This window comes from Kogia breviceps, chromosome 12 (assembly GCF_026419965.1).
Source record: "Kogia breviceps isolate mKogBre1 chromosome 12, mKogBre1 haplotype 1, whole genome shotgun sequence".
NCBI lineage: Eukaryota > Metazoa > Chordata > Mammalia > Artiodactyla > Physeteridae > Kogia > Kogia breviceps.
Window position 1 is genome coordinate 21245708 of NC_081321.1, and position 15047 is coordinate 21260754.

Consider the following 15047-nt stretch of genomic DNA (forward strand, 5'->3'; position numbering starts at 1 on the left):
TTCCAAGAACATATATATATTCAGTGAGTAGTATCTAGTTTGAGGAATAAGAAAAGAGGGCTTCAAGAATAATTGATCAGTTGCCAAATTTCCTTAAATTTTTCCTAAATATTTCTTAAAACCACCCAGTTCACTAGTCTGGTGCCATGAACCCCAGTGGTTTAAACTACCGTGTATTTCACCTGAAGAATCACTGCCCCCAACTGGTCTCTCTTCCTCCATTCTCAGCCACATTCCCACTCCCAGTTTTTCTACACACTTCAACCAGGGTTATCTGTCAAAAACCAGATTTGACCATGTCACTCTTTTGCTTAATACCCTACACTGGCTCCCAGGTACTCTTGGGATAAGGCTAACTCTTTTTTGTTTTTTTGTGGTTTTTTGCGGTACGCGGGCCTCTCACTGTTGTGGCCTCTCCCGTCGCGGAGCACAGGCTCCGGACGCGCAGGCTCAGCGGCCACGGCTCACGGGCCCAGCCGCTCCGCGGCACGTGGGATCCTCCCAGATCGGGGCATGAACCTGCGTCCCCTGCATCGGCAGGCGGACTCTCACCCACTGCACCACCAGGGAAGCCCCAGGCTAACTCTTTAACATGGGTGTACAAGGCCTTTTATGATTTGGCCTCTGCTTCCCTCTCTCTCCAGCCTCATCTCTTGTCACCCTACCGCCAGGCTGACCGACAATGTCAAATTACTTTCATTTCCACGCTCTTGCCTGTGGACCTTTTCCCGCGCTTTTTTTGGCTGCTTGGAACTCTTCCTTCCTCCTGCCTGAGTCTCATTATTCTTTACGACTCTTTCCATCTCACTTTAGGCATCATGTCCACTGGGACAGAACTCTGTTCCCATCCCTGTGGCAGCCTTAAAATACCATCTTCCCAGAGTAGAGACTCCTTACATCTCCAGGGCTGTCAGAGGGTGAGAATAAATATTTGGTGAATAAATGAACAACAGGTGGACAATAGATCTCTCCCTAAAGAGTTTACAGATTGGAAGGAAAGATCACGTGTGTGTGGAAAAATATGTACACGTGATAGAATGTGGCAAACTTTGAAAATATGGAGATTTTTTCCTCTAATTCAGGGGATCAGGAAAGGTTTCATGGAAGAAGTAACAATTGATTTGAATCTTAAAGAAATAGGTAGAATTTACATGATCGATAAGAGGTATGTACAAAATAATGACTATATGAAGACTATTGAACTTTAATAATGAACTGTATGAAAGCAGATGTCCAAGGGCCAAGCAGGTAACATAAATGAGAAAAGCTGGCCACGCTTGCTTCATAGTGACGTCTTAGGTTATATTCTTTGGATCTAACATACTTTGCATATTCAACTCTTATTTTTCTTTCGTTTCCACAAAGAAATAGATTCTTTTTTTGCCTTGTTCTAAAAGATTCGCTCCTCACAGCTTATCTTTTGATAAAGACATACCACTTTTCACTTTACTGAAAGAGAACAAGAGCACCAGCCCGATTATACCTGTCGCCTGGTGACTGGCTCCTTGATGGGGACTGACTGGTCCCAAAGCTGCTCGCTGCTCACCCAAGGGGGCTGCACCATTGGCCCAGTGAGGCCAAGTTCCTATTTTCCAAGAGAAGCTGGAAATCTGGACTTTTATGAAAACACTCGCTCTTTAAAATATTGGCAAGTCGTTAGAGTGATTTAAAAACAACTTGGGGGCCCAAATCAAATGGATCTGTGAGTTGAGTACATATAGCTTGTAGCTTCTGGCTTGTAATCTCTGATTCACACCAGGAAGTACTAAGTACATCTAGAGCTGTTTTCTTTGTTTCTCCTTAAATAACTTGTAGAAAATGTGAGGTGATTTTTACCCCTAAAAATGCTCATTGGCCCATTATAACCATTTATAAAACATCTAAAATTTTTGGTAAAGGTATTTGAATTCCACAAATGCTTCCTGTTAGGCCCCATACTAGGTCCCAGGCTGTCACATTCTATAAAATAGACATGGTCTCTCCATCTAATGTACAGTATTTTGGAACTATCTTTATGTGTGTGTGTGTGGGGGGGGGTCTTTTCAAAGTCAAATTGTTCTATAAAAATAAATTCATCCTGGGCTTCCCTGGTGGCGCAGTGGTTGAGAATCCGCCTGCCGATGCAGGGGATACGGGTTCGTGCCCCGGTCCGGGAGGATCCCACATGCCGCGGAGCGGCTGGGCCCGTGAGCCATGGCCGCTGAGCCTGTGCGTCTGGAGCCTGTGCTCCACAACGGGAGAGGCCACAACAGTGAGAGGCCCGCGTACCACAAAAAATAAATAAATAAATAAATAAATTCATCCTTAATTTATTCTGTAATAGAAAGTTATTTGTGAAATAATTTGTGAAAGTTATTTGTGAAAACTCAACCACATATAACGTGGCCTTAAAAAGCATTTATACTGAGATGAAGTTGTTAGCTGACCCCTTTCTTATCTTAAAACTTCTGTGTACACTGTCTTCTACAAAAACTGAGCACCCTACAGATTGAGAGTTTGAAGAACACCAATTTGAAAAGGAATGGAGAAAAAAAAGAAAATGAAAAAAAAAAAAGAAAAAAAAAAAAAAAAAAAAAAAGAAAATGGCGTGTTTCTGGTTTCATGTCACTTAAAATCCCATCGAACATGGAATGTTATTTACTCTAATGGAAAACCAAACTGGGCAAGTTTAAGCTGCAAGAGAGCCATGAGATGTTAAGTTTGTCCATAGATTTTTGTTGTTGTCTTTGGAGAGGAAAGAATGTGATTACCACAAAAACGTTATTTGTTTTTCAAGGTGACTTAATCTATACAGGTTGTGAGCAGATGTATCAATGATTTTTTCATCGATTTTTTTTTTTTTTTTTTTTTGTAGTTTAATGTGAACTTGTTTCAGGTCTCTCTGGACGACAACACTGACTCTAATATCATGGATAGATTTTTTTTTTTTTTTAAAGTACTATAACAATGTTGTAGGTGATTTCCCTTTTTTGTAGGATTATATATTCCATACACTGTGATCTCCCTTTTTGCCATTTAATAGCTGTCCCCAAAACTACATAAACATCATTTACTTTTCTGCACTACACAATCTATCAAATACTAATAAGCATTATTTTCTTTGGCTGTCTCTCTTGTCTGTGGATTTTGAGCATAATTTATGAAACTGTGTGATGAGGTCATCTTTTCCATTCAGATTAGACAAGCTTCTGAACTACATCCAACTGCACACTGTTTTATAATTCATAAAGTCATAAGTCCAGAATGCCTTTCAAAATGCTTATATTTGCTCATTTATGTAATTTTTAAAAGGTCTTTGCTGTTTTGAAAGATGGTGGTATAGTGCCACCATGTGGCCTTTTTAAAATTACATACATAGTTGAAAAGCTACTTTTGAGCTCTCTTTTTGTTTTACTAATAATTCATTTTTCCACATTATTATTCAAAAGGCATTTTTAAACAAAGAAGGTCTTCACTGTTTCCACCATTGATGTGACTTTACTTAGCTGTTTAAAGATATTTAGATTGAAGACATATTTCCTAATTTTATCCTCTTAGATTAACTTTGTTAGAAGTATCAGAATTCCGTCGCGTTAATGATACATACTTGCATATTTCTTTCTTTTTTAAAAAAATAAATTAATTTATTTTTGGCTGCGTTGGGTCTTCGTTGCTGTGCGCAGGCTTTCTCTAGTTGCGGCGCACGGGGGCTACTCTTTGTTGTGGTGCGCAGGCTTCTCATTGCAGTGGCTTCTCTTGTTGCAGAGCACGGGCTCTAGGCACGCGGGCTTCAGTAGTTGTGGCACGTGGACTCAGTAGTTGTGGTGCACAGGCTTAGCTGCTCCGCGGCATGTGGGATCTTCCCGGACCAGGGCTCGAACCCGTGTCGCATGCATTGGCAGCCGGATTCTTAACCACTGCGCCGCCAGGGAAGCCCATGCTTGCATATTTCTAATTAATAGTTCACCTTACCCTTTTGGAAACAGATGTACACAGGGTTAGGAAGGGACTACTCAGTGGTTATATCTTGCACTGCATTTAGGAGCAATGTTTCTGAACAGTTTCAGTCATTTTGAGTTATTTTCTCCTCAGACCCGAACCACTGAAAGCTTGATAGGGTTCAGTTGGAGATGAACCGGGGTTTAATTTTGTCCCTGATTTTGTTCGTTACCCATTCTATGTGACCTCTACTAGGAGAGGTAATTTGACATAATTCTATGTCAAAAAAAGAGAATTTTGTTTGGTGAGGGGAAAAATGAGGTTTAGAACAGTTAAATAAATGCCCATTCCAAGTGTAACCTTCAGGTATTTCATGTTTCTTATTAATAGTATTTTTTGTAATCTTTGGAGAATGAACTATGAAATTCTTGACTTGGATATTTTAAAGGATACTTTGTGTAATTTTGTTGTTGTTGTTGCGATTTCATATTTTCAAGAAGTTGAGTGACAAGTCTCAAGGACTTTATTAAAAATCTGCCCAAGAATAAATTCTATCATAAATAAATCTGTATGGAAATATTGCTGTTGTGTTATTTCAGTGTCAGAAGTCTCAGTAGTTGTGACAGAGCAACCTTGGAAATTAGGGAATTGAAACAAAGTAGATTTCTTGACAGTAGAAAATCAATATCAGAATACTATTAGCATTTCCTAAAGTTTAATTTTTGTTTTTGAATTAATTTAGCATAAAAATGAAAGAATATGTGATCTAGTTAAGATGAAATATTTAATGGAGTCTGCCTCAAGAATAAAGATTTATCAATTGTTAAGAATTTAAGAACGGTTTTTTCAGATTATTTTATTTTTTCCATGCTTAATAAATATTCAACTCTGGTAACTAAGTTAGTTATAGCACCACTATATGATATTTAGATACATTACCTTCATTATAATGTATCTCATCTTTGAATACTATAGGCTTCCTTTGAGATAATCTGATTTTAAAATCATCCTTTTAAACTGTCCTTTCTTAATAGAAAAAGTTACGCCGATCACAACATGCTCGCAAGGAAACAGAGTTCTTACGGCTCAAGCGGACCAGACTTGGCTTGGATGACTTTGAGTCTCTGAAAGTTATCGGAAGAGGAGCATTTGGAGAGGTGCGCTTCTTTTTTAAGTCACTGCTGTTGAACATATGTATCTTAAGATAGTTCAGACTATGTATTAAAATAGCTTAATATGTATTAAAGTAGTGTAATATATTAAAATGTGTATTAAAATAGCTTAATTTTAATAGAATTTCTAAAACACCAGCAACCGCAAACTACAACACTGCTTTCTTTAAAGGAGCCTACCTTTCACTCCTAAACAAATAGTAGTGATCGTTTGACTTTTGTGATATGAATTTTTACATTCTAGGTGCGGCTGGTCCAGAAGAAAGATACAGGCCATATCTATGCAATGAAGATATTGAGAAAAGCTGATATGCTTGAAAAAGAGCAGGTATGAGCTCTTTAACACACGTAGCCAAAGGGGGTGTCCACTGACGAGGTGTTAGAGCAAGTGCTAAAACTGGGACTTTTAGAAAGAAACCCACACATCTTACTATATAATCTGTAGACCTTTGGTAGCCGGCTTTGTTGTTTTTCAGTTCTTATAGTTCAGATTTCTTCCAAATTCATAATCTGATTTACATGTCTAACAAAATACCACAGACTGGATGGCTTAAACAACAGAAGTTTCTTTTCTCACAGTTCTGGAGGCTGGAAGTCCAAGAGCAAGCAGGGTTTGGTTGCTGGTGAGAGCGCTATTCCTGGCTTGCAGACGGCCGCCTTCTCACCGAGTCCCCACGTAGCCTCTCCTTGGTGTGTGCACAGAGAGGGGAGAGTGTGACTCTCTGGGGTCTCGTCCTACAAGAACACTAGCCCTGCCCCTTACGACCTCACTAACCTTCGTTACCTTCTTAGAGGCCCGTCTCCAAACCCAGTCACACTGGGAGTTAGCACACCACCGTAGGGATTTTCAGGAGGGACAGAAACATTCAGTCCGTAACAGAATACCTTCTTCTCTGAATTCAGTGAAAATAAAGGACAGTTCTCAGCTCTCTCAGTCCCTGTCACCTATCAAGTAAGCAAACCAGTCTCTTGAGAATTAGCTGATTTTACATGTTTCCAAAATCTGTAACCACTCCAGTTTTGTACTCCTGGGCTCTCTCCATGTTTCCTATGACTTGATGCAGTTTATGGGGCGGCCATAAATCTGAAAACATCAGTAGTATTATTTTATGCATTCACCTGTATCTCCAGTCTGGGTAGAACCCTAAGTGAATATATATGCTAGTGAAGGACTCAACAAGGGTACAGAGGGAGAGGCACCTCTCTGTACCTAATGCTTGATTTCAGTCTTTAGTCCCACCTAAAGCTTACTTTGTTATTATAGCAGTATGATGTTGATTTTTATTTAAATATGGCCCACTTTAATTTTCACTGCAGTGTTTCACTTTATTTCTATTCCGTTTATTCAACAAGTATTTATTACGTGCCTATGATGTGTCAAATACTATTCTATGTTCCGGGAGTACAGTTGATTAACGGGAGAAACCTGATTCTTGTTCGCTGACAGTCGTGGGGAAAATGGGCAGACAGCTATTTGACATAGTCATTTCTGATGAGTACTATGAAGACAGATGTTACAAAAGGATAAAGTGATGCAGATGACCTGGCTTTAGGAGGAAGAATGAGATGAGGGAGGGTTCTCTGAGAAGGGAATATTGATGAGAGACCGAATAATTAGAAAGTATGAGATCTAACGATCTGGTAGAACAAAGATCCAGGGAGCAAATGCAGGGGCCCTGAGGCAAGAATAATCTTGGCCTGCTCGGAGACGCTGTGGCTGAATTCAGAGAGGGGAAGAGTGGTTGGAGATGAAGGGGAAGAGGGGGGCAGGGACCAGATCACACAGAGCTTTACAGGCCATGGGGGTCTTACTCCGAATGCAGTGGGAAGACATGTTTTGCTTAAACAGAGAAGCGTCATGTCTGATGGATGTTTTACAAAGATGACTCAACCCCTTTGCTTGCTGGAAGGACAAACAAGAGTTGAAGCAGCGGGAACACTTGAGAGACTGTGTAGCGATTCCAGCCAGGATGTGACTGTGACTTATACAACAGCAAAGAGGAAGAAAGTCAAACAGATTAAGTATATGTTTCCATGGAAGAGCCAGCAGGATTTTCTGTGACCTACTCTATGTTGTGGGGGTGAGAGGAGAGGTAAGGGTAGTGAAAAGGGAGGGAAGAATCAAGGATAATACCTAGAGTTTTACTTGGGAATGGGATGCCTGATGGTGTCAGTTTCTAACGTAGGAAAGACTGAGGAAGGAACAGGTTTGGTGACACTGGGAATCAGGTGTTGTCTTTGTGGCATATTAAGTTTGAGCTCCTTGTTGGATATCCAAGTAGAGATAATTATGTTGACAGTTGGCTAGAATATGGGGAGAAGTTTGACTAGAAATATAATTTAGGGGCTTCCCTGGTGGCGCGGTGGTTAAGAATCCGCCTGCCAATGCAGGGGACATCGGTTCGAGCCCCGGTCCGGGAAGATCCCACATGCCGCAGAGCAACTAAGCCCGAGCGCCACAACTACTGAGCGTGCGCTCTAGAGCCCACGAGCCACAACTTCTGAAGCCCACACGCCTGGAGTGCGTGCTCGCAGCAAGAGAAGCCACCGCAGTGAGAAGTCCGCGCACTGCAATGAAGAGTAGCCCCCGCTCACCGCAACTAGAGAACGCCTGCGCACAGCAACGAAGACCCAACGCAGCCAAAAATAAATAAATAAATAAATAAATGTTTTAAAAAGAAATATAATTTAGAAGTAATCAATAGATTGGTAGTATTTAAAGTAAAGGGACAGATGAAATTGCCTAGGGAACAAATATAGCAAAGAAGAGAGGGCCTGGATCCGAGCCCTTAGGGAACACTAGGCAGAGGAGAAACCAGGAAAGGAGACCAGAGGGAACATCTGCTCAGTTAAGGGAGACCGCTAGGAGAGCATGGTGTCATGGGAGCCAGCAGAAGAAAGCGTTCAAAGGAGAAGGTGAATGGTCAAGTACGTCGATTGCTGCTAAGAGAGGGGGCAAGAGGAAGACAGGCCACTGGGTGTCACTGTTGGAGATTCTGAATAACTTGGGAAGGACAGCTCCAGTGGATTGGAGTGCCTCAGTGGAATAGTGGGAAAGAAAATGGGAAGCAAGAAGTGGAGAACGTGAGTATAGATAAGTCTTTCACGTAAAGCAGAACAAAGAACAGTTTGGTAAAGAATGTTGGGGTTTTTTTTGTTGTTGTTGTTAAGGCACTGCTGATTGGAAGAATCCATTCGAGAGAGAACAATCGAAGATGCAGGAGAGAGAAGGCAGATAATTACAGGAGTACACAGGATGACAGAGAAGTTGATCTTTGATAGGAGCGGGGACCTATTCATTAGGACAGGGAAGAAAAGCAGAGAAAGTAGGAACAAACGCAGGGTGGTTGATCTGGCGTGTAAAGTGCCACGTTCCTCCTGAGTGCAAATAAGGGAAGGGAGGTCACCAGCAGGAGGAAAGGAGGGGTAGGTAGCTTGCCGGAGGTGTAAGCAGAGAGAAGTTGTGAGACAGTCACAACTATTGACTTGAAGTGGGGGAAAGCAGACTTGCAGTTGAACGTCCCTGGAGATTTTCGATCATGAACGTAAAGTGAAACCACTTGGTATCGTTGGGTGATTTTTCTCCGGTGATACTTAGTTGCTCTGGGGCAGGTACAGAACAGGCAGAAATTTGGGCCTAACCAGCGTTGGTGTTTTGCCAGGCAAATGCAACAGAGGGAGAGGAGGACAAGGGAGTCGAAGCTGTTTGCAAAAGAGTGATTATAATGATGGAACCAAGGCCGGGTAGAGAAAGCAACAAGGTTCTGAGGAGAGTAACAGAGAAAAAGTGGTGTAGGGTCCATGGGATGGAGACTGAAGTATAAAAATAAGACACCTGGGAGGATAAAAGGTGGGGATCAGAAACAGAGTCCCTTAAAATGGAGATTTGAGAGGGAGGACAGTTATTGGTTATGAAAAGGACGAGAAGGTCACCAGGGGTGGCTGAGGTGCAGTGGAGGAAAAGGTCACTGGAGGTGAGGAAGGATGCAGGAGCCGCGCAGATGGGGTATTTGGTGGTTCGTCCTTATGGATCTGGAAATTCACCCATGCCTAGAAAGGATGGAAAGGGAGCTGGTGAGCCATGAGCTGGAGTCACGACTGACTGAGGGGGGTTGACCAGGAGAAAGGATGACAGCTGACGGCGCCTGACAGCATGCCCGCAGAGGAGCTGGGGGTGAGGAGAGTGTCACAGTGGTTCAGAAGCAGCTGAGGATAAGCGGGAAACCAAGAAACACGGAGAGAGAAAGCAGGTCATTCCTGACAGCCCACTCTGCAGGGAGACGGACTCTCCGTGGACAGCCTGATTCCAATTAGGAAGCGAAGGTGGCAGGAACCATCCAGAGATGAGGTGACAGGGGTTCTTTTGAACACAGGCTGATTCCAGGGGGCGGTGGTTCGGAAGACAAGGAAGGTCGAGATACTGAGCTGTGTGAGAGAATTGCAGACAAGGATGGGAATAAATGTCTGTGTCAAGATGTTGATCCTCAGAGATGAGGTAAACAGGAATCTTCTAACTAAGCCATATGATTAGTCCTGGGTCGGGTTTTAGAGGAAGAACAAAAGGCAGCAGTCAGTTCCAGCTGTAGTCTTTAGTTACTGGCCTCGTGTGGCTACTGGGCACTTCAGTGTAGCTAGTCTGAATTGAGATGTGCTGCGAATGGAAAATGCTCAGCAAATTTTGAAGATCTGGTGCAAAAAAAAAAAAAAAGTGTAAAATTTCTCAATTTTTTTATTGATTCTATACTGAAATTACAACATTTTGGATATATGGGTGTTACGGAAACTACATAGTTAAAAATAATTTCATCCATTTCTTTTTACTTTTTGTGTGGCTACCAGAAAACTTAAAACGACGTACGTGGCTTACATCTGTTTCTGTTGGACAGCCCTGGTCTAGAATATTTTGCAGGAGAATCTCGCTGGAGTCCAACATCAAGTCTGTTTTGCACTTTGGGGTTGTTTTTTCCCCTATATAAATTAATCTGCTTTTGTCACCATTGAATTTCATTTTAGAAAACCTTTTCCCTACTCAATTCTAATATGTCATTATTTTCAGTTTTTATCACATTTACTTGAACGCTAACCACTCCGCAAAATTAAGTAGCAACTTTTCTCCCCACTATTGTGGTGCTGGATTACTGTGCAAGAGACTTCCTATACTTTAGAAACATAGGCTCATTTTTGAAAACATATCCTGTAATCTGGCCGTAAGATACTTAAAAATAATCAAGCCAAGTTTATCCTGACAACCACAGAGGCAACACCAAAAGTTTGTTTTTCCTTTACCATCTTAAAATGCTTTGTAAAAGGCAATAGGTAAGAATTTTGGTATCATTTTTCACTTTATGAAACAGGTCCAGAGAGATTTTAAGGTTTTTGATGCCAGAAAACAAGTTTTTAGTCCTTAACGTTTACTCTTATGCTTTGAGTTTTATCTCAGAGCATTTACTGTATCAGATCATAATACAATAATCCCAGATAATTTAAGCAGATCATATTTTGTTGTCATGAAAAGGTTTACAAAATCTGTGTTCTTGTGTGCTTTAGGTAGGTGTTCATAATGATGCACCATGAAAACAGCAAACGCATAAAATCAAATCCTATCGTTAATTAATCTTTGAAGAAAGAATGTATAACTATATCAGTGGACAAGCATCTGAAAGTTGATTATACCAACCCCACAAATCACTCAGTTTATAAAATTTTTCAGTCTATTGTTCGTGTAATAGTAGCTCTAGTAATTTTGTCTGGCAAAAGTAAGTAGCAAAATCCCCAAAAGTTATATAATAATTTGCTGTAGATGTTTATAAATATTATACAAGTTCATTATAACAAAATGATATAAAACCATTATAAATGTTTCTTCTTCTTAAAAAAACAACCTAATGGCTAAAGACCAAGTCAGTCCCTTTTTTGGACTAGTAAGAGTTAAAAATAGTTTGCTAAGGACCCAGACTTTGTCATACCCATCTATAGGGCATTGCTTACTACTTTTAACTTTTAAAAGTCAGACCCTAAATTTATATGACAAAGCCAAGATCCTTGGCTAGGTGGAGATTCTGGTTAGAAAAATTTTAGACTAATCATCATTTTTCTACTTCAAAGGCCTCAGCTTCCCCTTGCGATCCCAACTTTTCAGGCCTAAAGATATCAGCTAAAATAAACTATTTCCTGAGCTTCTCTAAATTTAATGAGAACATGATAACTGTTAAGAAGTCAGCTTGGAAAATGTGTAATGTGTTACAATTATTTTTTCAAAATACATTCCTCCAGGTGGCCCATATCCGAGCAGAAAGAGATATTTTAGTAGAAGCAGATGGTGCCTGGGTGGTGAAGATGTTTTACAGTTTTCAAGATAAGAGGAACCTTTATCTAATCATGGAATTTCTCCCTGGAGGTAAAAGCAAACAATAGCAATGACAGACTGACACAAGCACATTGTTATATGTAATTATAATTTTATTGATTAGGTTTACTTTTATATCCCTAGCTCTGAGGTTTTACACAGTTAGTCATGATTTTCTAATACTTCCTCCACAAAGCAGATTATTTTGAAGAAACGATAAAGTTGGCACATTTTAAATATCATTCTGTGTTTACTGTACATTATTTAGATCTTTACAAGCCTGGAGTTAAGAACAAGTCACTAAAGAAGACAAACAACCCAGTGGCAAATGGTAGGCAGTGTAGAAAAGAAAACTCTGGTTAGTCTACAAATATATAGGAAAATGTTCAGCTTCACCCATATTCAGGGAAATGCAAATTAAAACAAGAATGAGATTCCATTTCACACTCATCTGATTAGTAAAAACACTGAAAGTCTGATGGGGCTAGGGGAAATGGGCCTCTCATCTGTGAGAAGGAATCTCTAACCCTTACAGAGAGCAGTTCGGAGATACCGGTAAAGTTGAAAACGCACGTGCGCAAGAGGCCTGTAAAAGGATGCTCATTGCAGCAGTGTCATAATAGTGAAAAACTAGACACGAGATGAATGTCCATCAGTGGAAGAATGGATAAATAAAATGTGGCATAATTGTGTGATGAAATGTTTTACAGTAGTGAAAAGTCAGGAGCTCTATCTATTTCAACAGTAGGATCTCAGAAACAAAGTAGAATAATAAGGCAAGCTGTGGAATTATGTACAGTTGATATTACTTGTGTAATTTTTAAAAACATACAAAAGACGGTAAATTCATAGATTAATATATATGTTTATGAGAACATACTTCAAAAATAAGCTGGAAGAATGCACACCAAACCAAATCCGTGATAATGGCTACTCAGCAAAAAGGAAAAGGAGAATAGAATGGGAATGGAGGACAAAGAATCTGCATGGTTTTTTTTTTTTTTTTTTTTTTGCGGTACGCGGGCCTCTCACTGCTGTGGCCTCTCCCGCTGCAGAGAACAGGCTCCGGACGCGCAGGCCCAGCGGCCACGGCTCACGGGCCCAGCTGCTCCGCGGCATGTGGGATCTTCCCGGACTGGGGCACGAACCCGCGTCCCCTGCATCGGCAGGCGGACTCCCAACCACTGCGCCACCAGGGAAGCCCTGTTTTTTTTTTTTAAGACTTGAAGCATCATGAAAAAATATCAACAATTGTCAATTCTGAGTTGTAAATTCACCAGTGTTTCTTCTTTGCCCCTTGTAAAAGAGCAAAAGTTCTTGAAAACAAAAAAATGTCTAGAAGTGACCCTTTTGGTGGGCTGATGAGCTATTTTTGTTGGCCCAGAGAGTACTGAGTGTTTTTGAAACCTGAATTTGAAAGAATATATCCCATTTCCAGGTGTGCTGACACTGATTCATTCTCACATTTTGACATATTTTCCTCAGCCACTTATTCTGGATGTTGAGTGGTAGATATTACTTCTTTATCACCTCTGCTCTGATTTGATTTCACATACTTTCTACCTTAAAACCATTAAATGTCATGAAACTTTTCCTTATGCAGTGACACTTTTTTTTATTGGGCCCTAGAGATGGTTGGAGGTACACTGGGTAGATCATAAAGTGCAAAAATCAGGCATATGTTGTATATTACAAAGAAATCTTTTATAAGGCATTCCCCTTTTTGAGGCATTTCTATCACATGGTACTTATTCTCATTTAATTAGGTGACATGATGACATTGCTAATGAAGAAAGATACTTTGACGGAAGAGGAAACACAGTTCTACATTTCAGAGACTGTTCTGGCAATAGATGCGATCCACCAGTTGGGTTTCATCCATCGGGATATTAAACCAGACAACCTTTTATTGGATGCCAAGGCATGTGAATAAAGTGAATTATTAGGTTGCTGATTATTTTATGAAGTAATAGAGGTGGTTTTGTGATTGGAAATGGGCAACTGCAATTTATATTATTGCTAGCCTACATTATTTCATAGACTGATACGGTAGGAGAGAGCCGTGAAGTGAAATGACATCAAGGGAAAACTGGCTGTCTTTTTATCATCTTCCATTGTCTACTCCTTAAAATAATCATCATCCAATATTGATAATTATACATTTCACCTGTATGAATTCTAAGCTAAGAATTTTTTTGATTGCATTTAGAAGAGTTTTTAATGAGGCTTTTGTCTCTAAGTTAATAAAATCTATTGATTTTACTAGGTTTTGTCTGTCTTCTTTTTTTCCTTAGGGTCATGTAAAATTATCTGATTTTGGTTTGTGCACGGGATTAAAGAAGGCTCATAGGACTGAATTCTACAGAAACCTTACACACAACCCACCAAGTGACTTCTGTAAGTTTGATTTTGGGGGGGGGGTTAAAGTAGAACAGCTGGTTTAATCCAGGACTGTTGAGAACTGAAGCTTCTCTCCTTCTCCTCACCCCTTAAACCGATGTGTTTTCATTGGATATGTGTGAATTTGTTTTCCAGTAAGAGTTTTTCCCTCGTACTTACAATTCTGTCTTGTTGAAATTAGCATTCCAGAATATGAACTCAAAGAGGAAAGCAGAAACATGGAAGAAGAACAGGAGGCAACTGGTGAGTTGAAGAAAGAATTTTGTGCCCTGGTCCTAAAATCTCATTTGGTATTTGCTTGGTAATTTGGAGCTTCACAATGATTAGTTCTTACTTCATAGCAATGGTAGAGCTTGTTCCGGGATCATAGAGTTTTCTTAGTTTCTCTGTAACATTTCCCTGCCTGTAAAGGAAAATGCTGATTTTTACTTTATGATTTCACTTCAGAATATTTTATCAATCATATCTATAATTAGTTAATCTGTCTGTTTACGAGTACTGGCATTTTCTATAAAACTCACTGAGATGAGTGTAAATTGTAGTAAATGCCGTATGATTTTCACGTTTCCATTTTCCCTACCTGTCCTGATGCAACAAATGTCAATCAGCATAAGTAAGGTTATAGTGTGCTTCTAAGAGCTGCGTAGACAAAGTAAACAGAAAGTTTGGCATGTTAACAGTGTTACAATAGAATAGATAAAATTGGAAAGCAGCCTTTACTGCAGATAAACTTAATGACTGCTTTAGTGTAGGACAACGCTGTCTATTTTTAACCCGGCACGATTTCTCCTCCGTTGCTCAGCAAATATTAGAATGATCTGCCCCTTTTCCTCTTTCCCTTTATCCTCTTAACTAGGCCCATGAACATTGTCAAGGTTAGGAATGTGCCCTTTGACTTTAATTTCCTAACGTATCTCGACACTCTGTAAATATTTGTTAAATTCAGCCAAGTGATGAAGAGAAACTCATTCAGCAGTCCCTCAGGAAGGTAAATAGACTGAAAGGCAAGAGTCTCATACCCTCTCAGAGCAAATAAAATGACCCTTTGCATTATTGAGCTCATTCTCTCATTAGCCCAAGTAAACTTTTTGTGCTTGTAAAACACTTCGGTGTTTTTACAAGTTTTTAAAAATGTTTTGAGCTGTGCATTAATGACAGAATCTTCCTTCTACTTTTAAATGTATCACTTTTAGATCACATTTTACAATTGA

The 15047-nt window shown here is 40.1% G+C and overlaps 1 protein-coding gene across 1 annotated transcript in view; it reads left to right on the forward strand.

Moving 5' to 3' along the window:
- Positions 1 to 15047, forward strand: part of STK38L (serine/threonine kinase 38 like) — an 81546-nt gene that overhangs the window by 59707 nt on the left and 6792 nt on the right. Inside the window, exons 4-9 of the mRNA XM_059081558.2 lie at positions 4953 to 5075; positions 5335 to 5418; positions 11364 to 11487; positions 13203 to 13357; positions 13731 to 13833; positions 14018 to 14079. Of these exons, the coding sequence (XP_058937541.1) occupies positions 4953 to 5075; positions 5335 to 5418; positions 11364 to 11487; positions 13203 to 13357; positions 13731 to 13833; positions 14018 to 14079 (651 nt within the window). The remainder of the gene's footprint in view (positions 1 to 4952; positions 5076 to 5334; positions 5419 to 11363; positions 11488 to 13202; positions 13358 to 13730; positions 13834 to 14017; positions 14080 to 15047) is intronic.